This window comes from Notamacropus eugenii, chromosome 2 (assembly GCF_028372415.1).
Source record: "Notamacropus eugenii isolate mMacEug1 chromosome 2, mMacEug1.pri_v2, whole genome shotgun sequence".
Classification (NCBI taxonomy): Eukaryota; Metazoa; Chordata; class Mammalia; order Diprotodontia; family Macropodidae; genus Notamacropus; species Notamacropus eugenii.
In genome coordinates, this window is record NC_092873.1 from 76,617,384 (window position 1) to 76,635,672 (window position 18,289).

General features: G+C 35.8%; 1 protein-coding gene across 3 annotated transcripts in view; it reads left to right on the forward strand.

Moving 5' to 3' along the window:
- Positions 1-464: 464 nt before the first annotated feature.
- The window catches only part of LOC140525563 (uncharacterized), a 66,338-nt gene continuing 48,513 nt past the window's right edge, over positions 465-18,289 (forward strand). The window contains exons 1-5 of one of the 3 annotated variants that reach the window (XM_072641068.1): positions 465-575; positions 9,156-9,229; positions 12,831-13,043; positions 15,753-15,834; positions 17,571-17,791. In XM_072641068.1, coding sequence (XP_072497169.1) covers positions 9,226-9,229; positions 12,831-13,043; positions 15,753-15,834; positions 17,571-17,791 — 520 coding nt within the window. In that variant the 5' untranslated portion in view covers positions 465-575; positions 9,156-9,225. The remainder of the gene's footprint in view (positions 576-9,155; positions 9,230-12,830; positions 13,044-15,752; positions 15,835-17,570; positions 17,792-18,289) is intronic. The other 2 variants (XM_072641066.1, XM_072641067.1) reach the window with 2 other exon arrangements.

An 18,289-nucleotide genomic window follows, 5' to 3' on the forward strand; every position in this document is an offset into this window, starting at 1 on the left:
CCCTATTATGACTTTGTTACATGTACTTCATATGGAGTAGAAGAGGCATTATAGACTTAGAAATATTAACCCATTTTTCCCTAAAGCTACTTCTGTTTATGGGCACATTTTTCAGGTCAAAAATAGAAAAGACTGCCTCATGAGGTTTAGTCCCCACTCACTAGAGGGATTCAGGCAAAGATGAATATTGTACTTTTAGAGAATGTTACAGAAGGGGATATTACAGAATTTTGTGCAACAAAAAGGCATTTGTATAAAGAAATCCTTTAAGATCCTTTCTAGCTTCTGGATTCTCCATTTCTATAATGTAATAGATTCCTTTTAATTATCATAGGCCTCTGAAGTTTCTAATGGTGGCCCAAAAGCACAAATAGGCAGTCTCCTTTGTTACAAAAACTTGAGGTGACATCATGGTGACACCACAACAGAGTCTAGGGCCCATCCCTGAAAGTTTTTGTGCCCGAGTCCTTTCTGTGAAGAAGTGGTCCAAACTAGTTTTTCTTTTTCACACACTGTGTGATTGGATAACAGGCAGATCACCAGGGATTTTCAAGAATGGAACATGGAAACCAAGGGTAATTATTTATATTTTATATTCCCAGTTTCTTTAGATTATTGAATGAAATACTGAGAACCACAAGTAAAGAGTTTGAAACTAGAAACTAAATATATATATATGTAATTATATATATTAATATAATTATATATGTATGTATGTATATATATATAGAGAGAGAGAGAGACAGAGAGAGAGAGAGAGAGAGAGAGAGAGAGAGAGATCTATATCTATCAGCTTTTCCAGTGTTTCCTGTATGTCAAGAGACTAGGGTCCTCTCACATTAGCCAAATGGATTGGATAGAGACAGATGTAAATTTTAATTTAATGAGTCAATGTTGGGAAAAGTAAGTCTAGGATATGGTGAGCCACACTCCTTAGAGAATATCTACTCAGGCTAATGCTTGCCACATAGTTTGGGCATACATGATGATAACTCTTTCTAATTGATGTTGTCATTCAGCTATGTTGACTGGGAACAAGAATTTCTCAAGCTCTAGTTTCCTCCTTTTCTAGCTGTTGACATGTTTGCCATCTGATGCCATGCTGTCTCTCTAAATCCTTTCATTCCAGGGGTTTTATGATAAGCCTATAAGGACAGGATTTAGAGAAGTTACAGTGTTGACTTTTAAACTTTTCAAGTATAAAAGAATAAGTCAGTTTGCTTGACACTTGTGATCTTGTAAGTGAAATTATCTATTTCCTCTCTGCTGTAATTCTTCTCTTGCCTTTGTCTTTCCCCAAACCAGATTTTTACTTTCCTTCTTTTCTTTTAATCCACCATTTATGTTTCTTTCTCTAACATGCAAGTTTGTTTTGCTTATGATCATTTTACCTGTCCTGTTCTCCCTGTTAGATTGCTCTCCAGGCCTCCCTTATTCCTGTCCCCTCCTATTTCCCTTTAGTGTTTAATATATTGTAATACCAAAATCTCAATGCATATTCTATGTTAAGAGAAAGGCTCTTCCTTGATCAAGTTACCCTTGTAAAAATATCTATAGTTAAGTGAAACAAATCCACACAGTGACCACATATTAAATGGATGTTTCATTTTGGACCTTGAGACCATCACCTACCTCTTTGTTCAGGAAATGGGTAACATGCTCCATCATCATTTCTCTGGAGTTATGGTTAGTCATTTAATTGATTTAATCTTAAGTCTTTAAAAATTATTTATCTTTCCAATATTGTCATCTTTGTATGTCCTCTTAGTCCTGGAAATCTAACCACTGTAATAAATATCAATTAGGAAACTGTCTAACAAATTCATGTGAAAACGCGTGGGTGCAAGCACACAGGTTTGCTTCACTCCATCAGGACTGGGAAAGTGCGAGAGCATTGTCCATTATCCAGAACTTGTGCAAATTACTCCATCATGAAACTAACATACAATACGGATGAACTGCTCTGGGCAACCAAATCTTGTGATGATCTTCCACAAGCCCTCATTACTGACAGTATCAAAGGCCTTGGTTAGGCTGATAAATGTTGTGTACAGACCTCTGTTTCTGCTCCTGGCATTTCTCCTGGAGTTGTCAGGCAGCAAACATGCTGACTGTTCCTTGGCCCTTTCTGAAGCTACACCTACTCTGGGGTAGATGACCATCTTCCAGGTGAAAGATCAACCAATAAAGGAGAACTCTGGCAAGAGTCTTGCCTGCCATGACTAAGAGAAATCCACTTCCCTTCCACCCCTAATTTTGTGATTATCATAGGGCAACCTATTTCCTTTTCCTTTATAGAGATGGCCAATGGAAGCATCCTTTATCTCCTGTGGGATAATCTCTTCTTGCCATATAATCTGAAAGAATTCAGTCAGCTTTTATATGAGCAGTGGACCTGGTTCCTTGTAGATTTCTCCTGGAATTGAATCAGCACCAGGCACTTTCCCATACAACAGGAACCTAATGACACTCAAAACCTCTTCTTCAGTTGAGAGTTCAGCTAGAGAGGGATTGACTTCAACCTGAGTTATATGGTCAATGGCTTCAGCATTGGTTGATGATGGTCTGTTGAGAACACTATAGAAGTGTTCAGCCCATCTCTTTGGGATCATGTCCTTATTACTGATCAGTATGGCTTCATCAGAGCTGAGTAGTTGAGATGAACCAAAGGTCTTTGGCCTATAAATAGTGTTCAGGGCATCATAGAAGTGCTTTCAATTGTTATATCGGTATAAAACTGAATTTCATCTTCCTTCCTTCCTTCCTTTCTTCCTTCCTTCCTTCCTTCCTTTCTTCCTCTTGCAGCTCTCTAATCTTCACTTGCACTCTACTTTTGAAGAAGTTAAACACTACCTTCTTAGAGACAAACTGTATTAACTAGCACCATGCCAGAAAATTGAACCACTTTCATTTAAATTATCTTAGGAAGATTCTGAAGATCAGCTGGCAAGACAAGGTACTGTACACTAAGGTCCTTTCTCAGGCTGAACTAACAAACATTCCAACTCTCATGCAGAGAACACAATTCCAATGGAAAGGTCACATTGTTTGAATGCCAAGCATACATTTGCCTGAAAGATTATTTTGAAGAGAAAGCAAGTGTTCACACAAATGTCAGAAGAAGTGATACAAGGGCACTCTCAAGGTCTCTCTGAAGAATTTTGGAATCTATTTTGAGACATGGGAGACACTGACACAAAGAAGGTGCTGTGCTCTAAAAGCAAAGTAGAATTATAACAACTCAAAAGAAATGTGAAATGAGCATCCCAAATGTTTATACGGACTATTTATGCTTGACCTATGATAGAGCCTTCCAAGCTCGTATATCACCCTGACATCATGTCATTTTGGTCCTCTTCAAGCACAAAGGACCAGTACAAGCTAAAACAAATTATTGTTTATGAATGTACTGGAATAGTAATTATTGTCTGTATTTTCCTTTGTAATGTGGCTAATATGAAAATAAGTTTTGCATGACTGCACATGTATAATCTCTATCAAATTGCTTATCTTTTAGAGAGAAGGCATAGCATCAGGTGAAACTTATTGCAAAAAAAAATTTCCCATTCAGTTGTTACCCTTTTATTCTAAATGCATCAATTTATTCTGTGTAAAAACTTTTCAATTGTATATAATCAATATTAACCATTCTGTGTGGTTCTCTTTATCTCCTACTTGATCATGGATTCTTTCTTTATCCATAGTTGTAAAAGGTATTTCTTTCCCTGCACCTCTAATTTGTTTTATAATGTATGACCTTTTATATTTAAGTCATCTATATATTTGGAGAGGTTATTCTGATATTAATATGAGATGTTGCTCTCAACCTAATTTTTGCTATACTGCATTACGGTTTTCTGAACAGTTTTTTTGAGTGAGTCCAACTTGTTAACAGTGAACACATTCTTAAACTAATTTGGAATCAATATTCATTAATGATGCCGGTTTATAGTTCTGTGTTTTATCCTTCCCTAGTTTATATGTTAGGACTATATTAGTCTCATAAAAGGGTGCTTTCTAAATTTTTTGAGAGTAATTTGTATAGAAGGTATACTAATTGTTCTTTCAAAGTTTGATAGAATTCTCTTGTTAATCCATCATTTCTCATTCTCCTGTGAATTTATCCATTTTTCCTTTGATTGTTACTCTACAGCTAGTTCTATTTCCTTTTCTCGGATCGAATTATTTAAAATCTCTATTGGGTATTCTGTTAGTATGAGTATTTTATATTTTTGAAGGTATTGTTTTATTTCTTTCATGTTCTCAGTTTTCTTAGCATATAATTGTGATATCAGGTTCTGGTTTTTTTGAATTCAAGTTTTGTTATGATATCACCTTACTCATTTGTTATTTTGTTGATTCGGTTTTCTGATCTCTTTTTTGTCTGTTTGGCTAAAGGTTTATCAATTTCATTAGCTTTTTAAAAGAGCTGGCTTTCACTTTCATTTAGAATTTCTATGGTTTTTTGGGTTTTCAGTTGACCTATTTCTCATCTAATTTTAAATGTCTCCTTTGTTGTACTTATTTTACATTTATTGGTTGGCTTTCTAATTTTTAAAAACATATTCAGTTCATTAATCCTTCCTTTTTTAATTTTGTTAAGATATGTTTGTAGGATATGATTTTCCTCTGAGAACTGCTTTAGTTGCATCCCAGAACTTTTGATATTTTGTTTCATCATTATTGTTATCTTTCACATAATTTTTAGTTGTTGTTATGATTTGTTCTTTGACCCACTCATTATTTAGGATTTCATTGTTAATTCTCCATTTGGGTCTGTATGTGCTCCCTGAACCAATAATTATAACTATTTTTATTTTATAATCATCTGTGAAGGATTTGCTTACTATTTCTGCCTTTTCACATGTTTGTGATATCTCTGTGCCTTGATGTATGATAAATTTTTGTAAAAGTTCTATGTGGTCTAGATACACATATAACACACATACACATAAATATGTAGATATATTTTTTTGCAATCCAATTTAAAAGATAGCATAAATCTTTTAGCTCTAGTTTCTATAGCAACTTGTTCAGTTCTATATTTTTTCTTTGGTTTATAGGAAAATAAAGTTAGACTTATCCAAAACTGAGAGAGGGATATTAAAATTCTGTTATGCATTCTTATATCTCAGTTAATGTTTCCCTTACGAATTTAGATGCTAAGGAATTTGGAGCATATACATTTAATACTGATGTTGGTTTGATGTTGGCCAACTAGATGAAGGGAAAAGATTTTTCTTTAGTCCTCATGTCCTCTCAAATCTCTCCAAAATAGAAATTATGTATAAAAAATAAAGCAATTTCAACTGTCTCTGTGGTCTAGGACACCAAGAACCTGAACAAGGTTAAAAACTTGATGAACTAAGAGTAGAGATGGCCAGTATTCCCTAACTTTAAAGAATATTCACTCAGCACCCCCTCCCCTACTATATACCACATTTCTGGCAGTAAACTAGCTGCCAATCTAGCAAGCACAAGCTAGCACAGGACCTTACAGTAGAACTGAACTCCACTCTCTTGCCCTACCTCCACCCAATTCTGTAGAGATATAAACTCCAGGTGGCAGATATTTGCTTAAATCTCAGTAGAGCAGCATAACCATGCTTAGTCTGAGCAAAGGGAGTGTAGCTTTTTTTTTTTTTAACAGAAGTCAGCTCTCTTCCCAGTGTCATAGAAATTCAGACTTTAAATAGGTAGAAATTTGCTCAGGAGTGGTAGTACTGTAGGCCAGAGAACTGAGGAACAGAGGGATCAATGATGGGACCTCTGACTACGGGATATGTGACGCTCCACTAAACCTGAAGGAAAGAGCCTGGTACCCAACTGGGATCAGTTCTGTCTCCAGATTTCACTTGAGACAATAGACCCAGGCTGTGAACTATGACTTGCCTAGCATGGGAGGTAGTTGACAAGGTTTGGAGATCCTGCCCCCAGGAAAACTATCATTAAAGATGAGAGAGTCAGGAAATGAGCAATAAAGGAAAATAAGGAAGAAAGACAGAAATTATCAAGCATCTAAGACAGAAGAAAACTCAAAGACCATGAGTGTAAGCAGATAAATCAACACAGAAGACATCAACCAAAAAAGGAAATACAGCTTCTAGGTCTGATAAAAGAATTCAGGCATCTATGAATAAACAACAAAAAAGAATGAACAAAAAAAAGCAAATAAAAAAAATGAGACAACAGAAAAAAGATGATCAGGGACCAAGGTGTACAAGGCAATAATAGCAACTGTTTAGAAGAACCTCAAAATAGGTACCTCAAAAATGTGAACTCCATGAGGGGTACAGATAGTAAAGGATGACATAAGTACAAGGGCCGTGAATCAAAGAATGTGTCTGGACTAAATGGAAAGGAAAGATAATAAGGGATAGAATTCTTTCTATATAAAGTCAAGATGGTGGAGTAACAGGAAATATAGCTACAGTCTAGATTGCCCATCAAATGTCCTTGACAACTATCTAAACATACACGTATGCACACACATGCACATGTGTGCACACACATGCACGCACACACATGCACACACATACACACAAGACCTAATCTGATCAAGAACCTCTATTATATCTTATTTAGTCATGAACTCTTTCCTTGTCCATATATCTGAGAGATAACTTATTCCATCCTCCACTAATTTGCTTATGATGTCACCCTTTATGACTAAATGAGGTATCCATTTGGAGCTTACATTGGTAGATATTGGTCTGTACTTAATTTCTGTCAGGCTATTTTCTAGTTTTCCCAACAGTTTTTGTTGAATAGTGAGATTTTTGGTGGGGTTTTTTTTTTTTTTTTTGGCAGTCTGCAGCACATGGTGCTCTTTATTGAGATTCTCACAGAGCAGGCAACATACATTAAAGTACTTTTCTTATATAAAAAATGGTCAGAGCTTTCATTAATTTTTCTGTGACAGACACTAGGACCTGAATTCAGAGCTTTTAAGTATAATATAGCTTTGTAGATTTTATGGTCTGTGGGGTTGGTTTTTTTTTAATTTTAAAGTTCTCTCTGCTCATAGACAAATCTGAGTCAAACTGAGACCTGGGAAAGATCTTAGCTTAAAAACGCCAAGGTTTCCCACTTCATCTGGGGCCATCTCCAGTTGTCTTGATCTAGATGTCTCCACTTGACCCAGATGGCTCTGGAGGAGAGAGTGAGGCTGGTGACTTTGCATAGTCCCTGCCTCACTTAAATCCAGTTCACTGCAAGTCAAGACATCATCTTCTTGATGTCATTGGTCATCTTCCAGCATGAAGGACAAAGAAGTCTGAGTAATGCAGCAATACAATACAGTTAAGAATACCGGGGAGCCCTACAACCAGTGTGTGGTGGAGAAAAGGAAGACTACTTCCTAGAACCACAGTCTCAGTAGGAAGGCAGTGATAAAGATCTTATTTTATTCTTGAAAGAGACATGGGCTCTTTTTTTTTTTTTAAACCTACCTCTACAGATTAAGGACATTTAAAGTGGAATCAACTGGGGTACAGAATAAGCTCCTCCCTCCCTTGGAGGGGGGTGGGAGAGTGTGGGAGGAAAGGGTGCAGGACAGGCCTCTGGCCCTCTCTCCTCTAGCTCAAATGCAGCTAGAGTATGGGAGAGGAGGAAAGGAAAGGAAAGGAAAGGAAAGGAAAGGAAAGGAAAGGAAAGGAAAGGAAAGGAAAGGAAAGGAAAGGAAAGGAAAGGAAAGGAAAGGAAAGGAAAGGAAAGGAAAGGGAAAAAGGAAAGGGAAAAAGGAAAGGAAAGGAAAGGAAAGGGGAAAGGAAAGGGGAAAGGAAAGGGGAAAGGAAAGGGGAAAGGAAAGGAAAGGAAAGGAAAGGAAAGGGGAAAGGAAAAAGGAAAGGAAAGGAGTCTTTTTTCCCCAAGAGTTACCACGAAAAGTTCTTGCCCCAGTAGCTGAGATCTTTGGTTTATCAAACACTAGGTTATTATGTTCATTTGTTTCTGTAAATGTGTACCTAATCTTTTCCATTGATCAACCTATTTATTACACAAATTGTGTAGTTTCATGTGGTACTGTGAGGTCCCCTTCTTATGCATTTTTTTCGTTGATTCCCATGATATTCTTAACTTTTTGCCTCCAAATATATTTTGTTATTTTTTTTCTAGCTCTATAAAGTAATCTTTTGATAGTTTTATTCATATGGCACTGAGTAAGTAAATTAACTTATCATATTGCTTCAGCCTACTTATGATCAATTAATATTTCTCTGGTTATTTAAATCTCCTTTATTTGTGTAAGATGTATTCTCTAATTGTGTTCATATAGTTTATATGATTTGGCAGCTAGATTTCTAAGTATTTTATACTATCCATAACTATTTTAAATAGAATTTCTTTTCCTGTCTCCTCTTTCTGGGTTTTGTTGGTAATATACAGAAATATTGATGATTTGTCTGGTTTTTTTCAATATCCTACAACACTGCTGAAGTTTTTAATTATTTCAACTAGTTTTTTAGTTGATGCTCCAGAGTTTTCCAAGTAACCCATTATATCATCTGCAAAAAATACTAGTCTTGTTTCCTTTTTGCCTGCACTAATTCCTTAAATTTATTTTTCTTGTCTTGTAGTTAACATTTCTAGTACAACATTGTGTAATAATGGTGATAATAGACATCCTAGCTTAAGCCCTGATCTTACTGGAATTTATCTATATTTGTTTGTGGCCTAATACATAGGTTTTTTGAAGGTGTCATGCACAACTGAGAATAGGTATACTTCTTTCAGTTCCTAATTGTTATTCTCCAAAGATCTATCATCTAACTTTTCTAAAATTCTATTCATCTCTTTAACTTCTTTCTTTATAGCTAGATTTATTGAGATCTGAAAGAATCTTACGCCCTTAATAACAAATTTAGGTATTACAGTTTTAATATTTTCTCCTGTAACTCAATAAACTTTTCCTTAAGAATTTACTTGCTATGTATTTGGTGCTATGTATGTTTGGTAATGATATTAATTAATTATCTATGGCACCTTTTAGCAAAAGGTAGTTTCCCTACTTATCTCTTTTAATTAGGTCTACTTTACTTTTTATTTGTCTGAGATCATTACTGTTTCCCCTGCTTTTTTTTTTTTACTTCAGCTAAAGCATAACATATTCTACTCCAGCCCTTTATTTTAACTCTCTGTGTTTCTTTCTGTTTCAGCTGTGTTTCCTATAAACAATATATTGTTGAATTCTGATTTCTAATCCAGTCTGCTATCCTCTTTTGTTTTATGGGTGAGTCCATCCCATTTACATTCAAAGTTATGGTTATAATTATGTGTTTCCCTCTATCCTACTTCCCTATTGTGTGGGATGAATTTCTGTGCCCAACTATAAGTGTATGTATGTTCTTCCGTCCTTTAAACAGTTTAGATGAGAGACAGGTTCAAGCATCTCCCTCTATCTCTCTCCCCAACAAATCCTCTTCTGTTGTATAAACTCTTGTTTGCATGCCCCACTTATATGAGATAATTTTCCCCATTTTTCCTTTCTCTCCTCTATCTCCCTGTGCATTCCTCTTCCCTATTCCTTTCTTTTGAGATCATTCAAACATAATAACATCATATCCAGGCCCTCTGTCTAATTAGAGTCTCTCTTAGACTCCTACTGATGACAAAGTTCTGAAGGGTTACATGATCATCTTCCCATGTAGACATTTTAGTCTTATTAAGTCCTTTAATGATATTTCATTCATATTTACCTTTTTATGCTTCTCTTGAGTCCTGTGTTGGAATTTCAAATTTTCTGTTCAGTTCCTGTCTTTTTATCAGGAATGCTTAGAAGTTGAGAGTCCTATATTTCATTAAAGGTCCACCCAACCCCCTCTTATGATTATACTCAGTTTTGCTGAGTAGATTATTCTTGGTAATAATCCTAGATCCTTTGCTTTCTACAATATCGTTTCTAAGATTTCTGTTCCTTTAAAGTGGTGATTACCAAATTTTATATGAGTCTTACTGTGACTTTGCAGTACTTGACTTCTTTTGTTTTGGATGCTTGCAGTAGTTTTTACTTGACTGGAGAACTCTAAATGTTGGTTATAGTATCCCTGAAGTATTCATATTGGGTTTTTTTTTTTAGGAGTTGCCAGAGGAGTCTTTCAATTTCTGTTTCCAAGATCTATGGAAATTTTTCTTCTAATATTTTTTAAAGTATGGGATATAGAGGGAATAACATATATTTGGAAGGTTATAAAAGTCTTCTAAATTCAGATAGAAACAAGAGGGTAAGGGGAAAGGGTGGGGGAGAACATAAGGGAAGGATCTTTGAGGGGGGTATAAGAGGACAAGATAGTGGGTAGAAGTAAAGTAGAGGAGTCAGGAGCAATAGGAAATGAGATACACACAAACATAAAATAAAGATCGGGTGTAGAATTTATTAGAAAAAAATGGGGGTAGTAATCATGATCTCAGACAAAGTTAAAACTAAAGTAGATTTAATGAAGAGAAAAATAGGAAACAACACAAAATATGTCAGCCATATTAATCAATGTTGTTTTAGATTATTTAAAGTAACTACACAGAAAAAGATTGGAATATTGCTGTGGTGTAGGAAATGATGAGTTAGTGAACTTAAAAAGATATTCAAAGATTTGGATTTATGAAGGAAGATGTTAGTCACCCTCAAAGAAACAACTATAATATAATCTTATTTAGATGCATATGAATGTATATGTCTATATATGAGTATGATTATAGATATCTTAGCACATGTATGTGTATATGAGTGTATGTATGTATATATGTATATGTTTGTATGTATATGTGTATATATGTATGTGTGTATCTTCTGGGGGGGAGGAAGGTGGGGAAAAAACAAAGTAAAAAGTGCACAGCAGAGAACAAAAGAAAACTTATAAGTAAGCCAAGAAAAGATGGACAGTTCTAAATGCAGTGCATAGTATTAATTACATAGGACTTCTTGAAATGGAAATTTATTCCTGCATGTTTTGAATCCTCTCTTACATTCTGCGGTGTACATGGTAATGCTTTTTCCCCCTTTCCTTGTTTTGCATTTAAGTTTTAATATTTAAGTTATAATTATGTCTCTTTTTATTTTCTTATTGTGTATTTAAGTTTAAAATAAATTAATAAAAAGAAAGAAAAAAGGATTTCTTGAAATATTACATCTAGGTTCTTTTTTGGGGGAGGGGGCAGTTCTTGGCTTTTAGATAGGCTAATTGTTCTTAAATTATCTCTCCTTAATCTATTTTCCAGGCTAGTTGTTTTTCTTATGAAGTATTTCACATTTTCTTCTATTTTTTCCATCTTTTGACTTTGTTTTATTTATTGATATCTTATGGAATCAGTAGCTTCCATTTGAGCAATTCTAATTTTTAAGAAGTTTTTTTTAAAAAGATTTTTTAACCTCTTTGACCATGCTGTTACTTCTGCTTTTCGCATCTTTCTTTCATGTTTCTTATTTCTTTTCTCATTTTTTCCTTTATTCCTCATTTTTTGTTTTTAAATCTTTTTTTTTTTTTGCTCTTTTAAAAAAATGCTTTCTCTAACTCTCCTAGGAATTCTTATTCTTATATTCAGTCTTCGGTTTTCTTTGAGGCTTTTCTTGTACATATTTTCAAGTCCTTATCTTCTTCTGGGTTTATGTCTTGAGCTTCCGTGTCATCATAGTAGCTCTTTATTGTTGGGTTCTTTTTTCTTTTTGTTTATGCATTTTTCCAGCCTGCTTCTTGACTTTGAACATTGTATGAGTGTTGGACTCTGCACTCTTGCAGGTGAGGAGGATGAGAAGATGTCTCCCCTGAGCTGCCTTTTTGCATTATTTTGATGCTTTCACATCTCATTCTGGGGATCTGCATGTTTTTAGTGCTCAAAAATTAGTGTTTTCCAGGGAGAGGTCTACAAATTTCTCTCCTGGTCTGAATTCTGCAAGTTCTTGACTCAAGTTTCAGTCTGTTGGGTTGTGTATGATTAAATTTTAGTAGATGGCTGCTAAGGCTCAGTCATTATTAGCCCTTTGGGAGATTCTTCAGGCTCAGATGACTAAAATGCTGGCTCTTCTTTGATCTACATCTCCTGCCCTGATTATTCCACTGCAAGTTTTCATGCTGGACTAGAGGCTAGGACTGAGTTGCTGCTCTGCTCCAGGGCTCAGGGCCACATAGCTATGGTTTCAGAGCTTATTCCTTGCTTAGTACATAGCTAGACCCCATACTTAACTTATGACTTCTCCTCTCCACCCTGAATCTATGACTAGGAACTGGATTTTGGGCAACTGAGCTGACAGATGACACCTGTTCCTACAGTATCTCTTTCTGTCCCAGTTTTTTCTACTCTGCTGCCCTGTTTTGGCCTCCTTTCTGTCCCTGGTAACTGAAATGCTCCCTGACACCACTGTTGTCTCACCCACTCCTGACCAATTCATGCCCCAGGACCCATAGACCTCTTCCTGTCTCCTTAAATGATTCTAAGCTGGAAACATGACTTACTATGAGTTTTTCTTGTCTTCTTTGCTCAGAATTTGATCTATCTTGTTTTCTAGATTGTTCTAGAGGAGGTGTGCTGGGTAAGCTAGGCAAAAATGCTTCCTATTACTCAGCCACCTTGGCTTTGCTTGCAAAGGTTTTCAATGAGCTTTAAAGTCATGTAAGTTCTTAGGCCACTGAAGCATGGTTATGTCCATTTTTGGATGAATTTCTTAACTTTTGTGATGTATGGGTCATGTTCTATTACATCTCTGATTTTTCTGGAACAATTCTCCCGGATAAGTGGGTTCTATAATAATGAGAAGTATTTAGGGAACAAAACTTATAATTCACAGTTTAAAATTTAAAAAGTCTCTTTAAATATGTCTCCTTTGTTTTTGTCCATGATAGCCCGCAATACCACAGATGATACAAATAACAGCAAGGAGAAGCAAGCCCCTGACCAAGCAGTACCACAACAGGAGATGTCACTAATCTTATCATTGCCTCAGATTACTGGCATGAGGACACCACCAAGGAGTATGGAGAGAGAGTGCCTGTCACGTGCAGAGGACAAAAGTTCTTTCTCTTTGGAAACTGGACCACAGAGTGATGTAGAGATAGGTAATCTTTTTTCTCCAGATCCTACCTCCTCATTCTTAGGTTTCTTAGAAGAGAAAATTCTGTTGTATTTGAATTTATGCAACCGAATGAATCATATGTGACTGTTGAGTAGCTGATCAAATGTCAAGACTTGATGGTTTTGGTGGTTATAATGACCCAAAATAACCCCAATTACTAAATTCCATTACTGATTATCTGTTCTACTTTATATTCTGAACTAGAAGAGCCATAACTGTTTTGGATTGGACCTAGGATTCTATTGTGGGAAGGCTGTACCAAGACTGATCAGCAATGACTCTGAAATTTAGTCTTAGAGTTGTCTAGAAGCACTGACCACTTAAATGACTCACCCAGGGTGACGCAGGTTATGTGTAGCAACCATAATTTGATGAACTATGAATACACGCAGAAATATTCTTTGATGTTTAATGTTTGTTAGGGTTTTTTTTTAACTTTGGATTTCAAAAGGCAGTTCTGATAAATTGACACCATGTGGCTGTTCCTTTGGTAATGCCTGTGAAGGCTTTCTTGCTCCTACTGTTAATGAGAGCTGCACTCTAGGAATATTCTGGCACCTGTGTATTGGGTCAGGGGGAGGAAGATCAGCTGAAAAATTTTTGAATTAGACCAAGCTCTTACTTTGTATGTGTTAGGATAAAAGTGAGAAAACTTTCTATCTTTTTCCATCCTTTAAGCAAGTTTCCTTCCTTTAAGCAAAAAATTTTAAGTGGTAATTCTTCATAGAGCTAAGTATAGGTGACATTAACAAATATAATCCTTATAGAATGAACTTTTAAAAGAAAAACATTGAAGTACAAGTTGATAACAAGGAGCATAAAGCTCTGTTCAATAAATATATTACATGATTTAAGAATATACTTCACTTTACTTTAAGAACAGACTGGGGAAGGAATAAGAAAACAGCAGAGAGGAGACACACAATCAGAAAGGGAAAGACTTGGGGAGAGACATAAAGACAGAAGAGAATACATAGGAAAAAAACACATAAACAGAGAGATACACAAAGCGAGAGTTTGATGAAGTATTGACTCTAAGGATTCTGGAGCATATTATGGAAACGATGGTTATTAACTAGAAAAGAAAGCAGTCCCTCTTCCCATCCCACCCCCAAAACCCCACTAGCATGGCTTTACCAAATCATATCACACTAGCCCCCATTTCCTTTTTGGACTGGACTAGTAGATCGGGAGAAGGCTGTAGATATATTTTATTTGGGCTCTAGCAAAGCATTTAATCATCTGTTGTGTTATTCCTATGAAAAAGATGGAAAGACAGCAGTACAATTGTGTGCATTTGGAACAGGTTGGATGGCTGACAAAGGAATAGTGTCACTTTGAAAGGTCTCCACTATTAAGTATGTTACAGAGGATTTTTTTCAGGTATGAGTAAATCTGAGATGCTTCAGAGCTCAGAAAAGTCATGTTCCTGTGACTGCAAAGGTGCTTTCTATTTTGAAATCTTTGATGCTAATTCTTGCTCAATATGAAGTTTGAACTGAAAATCACCATCCCTTATGATATCACCCTCCCCTTATACTTTATCTGGACTATTTCCCTCAAGTGACTAAGGGAATTTACTTCAAGCCTGGCATTAGATGTAATATGATTTCAGGAGCACTATGAATATTGCCTTCCCCTTGAAAACATTCCTCTCACCTACTCACTAATGCCAAAAATAGTTTTTAACAAGAAAGAAAGCCTTGCATTCTACATTGAGCGATAAACCATTAAAAGTGTAAATTGTGGGGAAGAAGTAGCATCTTTGTATGCATGTTTTACTTCAAAAGTAAATAAATTATAATAGATTCTTTCTTTTATGATTGATGAGAAGTAGGCTTATAGAGTAAGAAAACATAGGTATCAAAAGAGTGGGGAGCAAACACTTGATGGTGGGATGAAGTCTGAGTTCTCTGAATACCACACTGATAGAAACATCCTAGCCAAAATCTAGGGCATTGACAATCAAAGGGGCACCATCACCAACAGAGCTGGTATGAGCTTATCAAAGACTAAGGATACATCATAGGAAGAAGTCTAAAAGTTCAGCGATAAGGACTGCCCCTCTTTTTGCCTGAGATGTTTTCATACATGGGGTCCTACTGTGGGAAATTAGGGTTAGTGTGCTGGTAAAACTTTCATAATTTTGCTTAGCCCTGACCTTATCTATTTTTAAATGGCCACAATGAGCATTTCATATCCTACCAGTAAGCATTTGCCTAGGATTTTAACTGGTCAAGAAAATGAATTTGGAATATTAATTGTATAACATATTTTAAATAAAATCAGCAGAAATTTAAAACAATAATGTAAATTTTAATGGAATGGAACATGGAAGAAGAGTGGTTGTTGCTTTTCCCCCTCCAGATGTTTATGTTGCACAAGCTTCTATGTAAGACACATGTTCCTTTCACTAACTTTCCTTTTCTCCTCTGGTTTCTATTGGATCCCATTGGTTTTGGAGGTGAATGTTTTAACTTCATTTTTTTCTTTTTGTCTATCTCCCTTTCTCCTGCTATTGATGAATTGTGTTCTCTAATTTATATCTGATTAATAATGTCAGTTCTGTTGTCCTAGAACCAGGTCTGTCCCATAAGAGGGTCCTCTTCCACATATTTGCAATAATCTTGAAAAGTTTTTCTCCATTAATCTCTCAGTAACAACTCTTTCTCCTTCCTCCTTCCCTTTTCAGGAAGTGGGGACAAAGTGAAAGAAAACTCAATCCTTCGCTCAAGCCAAGACCTAAATCCTCAGCTATCTGTATCTGAATTAAAGTAAGGAGATGCTTTGTAAAGGGTATCTGAAATCAGTTGAACCAACTTTGTGCTTCAAGTACAGGTTATCTTAAATAGGATACACAGGCTAACTGATGTTTTTAGATGAACAAAAAAATCTACCTTTTCACCTTTTTGTGTCACCTTCCCCCCCAAAAAAGAAAAAAAAACTTCTAACAAGTATGAATATATAGTCAAGTAAAAGAAACTTATTCATTGGCCATACATGCGTTTTTGTGTATATACATGTGTGTATACACACATATAAAAATATCTATTTACATCTACGTATCATTTGTACACACATACATGTATCTCTTTTTCAATTTCTATCTCTACCAATCTCAGCCTGCATCCTGAATCCATTATCTCCCTGATAGATGAGTAGCAGGTTTCTTCATGAGTTCTCTGGAATTATGTTTGGCCATTGAATTTTCAGAGCTGTAAATAGGCTAATTTTAGAGCTTACATAGATAAAGGAATAAATCTTGTTAGAGAATTAAAGTATTTATATCTTTTGCTTTTGAATCATTTTCATTTCTAAATACTTCTCTCTCCTTTCCCTACTTGGAGTTGTCCCTTATAATATATAAAATACAATAAAAATAAAATATAATAAAAATATATTACATATATAATATAGATAGATATATTATATATAAAATATAATAAAGACTAAAAAAAGAAAGAAGGAGAAGAAAAAAGAGGAGGGGGAGCAATTTCTTTTTTTATTAATTAATTTATTTGTTTTCTATAATCACTTTCATAAAGTTCAGATTTTTCTCTTCCTCCCTCCCCCTTCTTCCCCCCAGAGGAAGTAATTTCCTAAAACTCACAAATGTATACATAATATTCCACACCTGTAGTTCCCTTCAAAGTAAAGAAAGTTTTGGAAGCAGAGCTTCCAGGAAAAATCATGCCAGGATTTAATCAGGAAATGGGTTCTACTTCTGGTACTTACTTACTTGATGATACTGAGGGGGGAGAAATCTTATAGCCTCTCTGGGCCTCATTTTCCTCATCTGTAAAATTAGGACCGACTCAGTTATCTCTCAAGTCTTTTCAGCTCTTTAATTGGTTTAATAAATAACCTTGGCCCTGGAGTCCTTGGTTCAAATCCTGCCTCTAACACTTTCTACCTATTTGGTCTTGATCAGGCCATTTAACTTCCCCGGGTCTCAGTTTTCTCATCTATAAAGTGAGCAGGTTAGACTCGATGGCTTCTGAGGACACTTCTGGCTCCACATCTGTGATCTTATAATTCTATTATCTCTACTTTCCCATTGCATTACCAATCATTGTCATGCCCACGTCAAAGAAGGTGCTGTGCTCAACGAACAAGGCAGCATTGCAGTAGTTCAAAAGAAATGTGAGATGCACAAATCTAGAGACATTTCCAACCCAAAGGTCAAAGAATGGACTATTTGTGCCTGACTTGTGGTAGATCCCTCCCATCATCCACAGTCGAACACACTACACTCTACCTTGACCCCAACCTCGTGATGTCATTTTTGTCGTTCTCGAGTATGAAGGATGAATAATAACCAATTATTGTGAAGGAAATATATCATAAGAAGTTAAGCTAATGAAAAAAAACTACAGCAGAACAGGGAAGCGGGTGCCTAGGGGAAGGAGGGTCTACTATGATGAGAAATATGTAGGGGGAGAAAGGACTAATTCCTAATTCAGAATTTAGAAAGGTCCTTTACAACATGTCCTGTTTCTCTTTCATCCAGTAGAACTCAGGGTCTCAAAGAAGAAGCCCAGAACAGCAAGAAGGAGGAAATCTCTGCCCAAATAGCATCACACTTAGAGATGTCTCTGTTCCTGCCAAGGCAAGCAATTATTCGGAAGGTGGCATCACAAGGGAGTGTGAGGCTTTCCCCATCCTCCAAATATACTCCTTTTCCTGTGAATCTTGGGTGTTCTTCTGGTCCACAGAATGACACGGAAAAAGGTATGAATCCTTTCTTTTTTCTTCTGCTCTCATCCTTTCATTTTGGGTTTTCTTGGAGGGGAGGAATCTATTGAGATGGAGGGGAAAGTCTGGAAAGGGTTTTAGATTGTAAAAAATAATAGTATTTCTTTTATAGAGGAACTAATATTTTCTTATAGGGAAACTAAAGGAACTAAAAAAGAGGTTTTAAAAAATATTCTTCTACAAGACTTAGTGTCTACTCTGTGCCAAATACTGTGCGAAGTGCTGAGGATACAATGAAAGGCAAAAAACAGTCCTTGTTCTTAAAGACTTCTCCATCTAATGGCAAAAGCAACATGTAAACAACTGGTACAAACCATATGTGTGTGTGTATGCATATGTATGTGTGTACGTACAGAATCAGTTATAGATTATCAACAATGGATAAGCACAATCATTAAGGGAGTTTAGGAGAGGCTATGATTATAATTTTCCTAAGTTTGAACCAACATTACTTTCCTAGGATATATATGTATG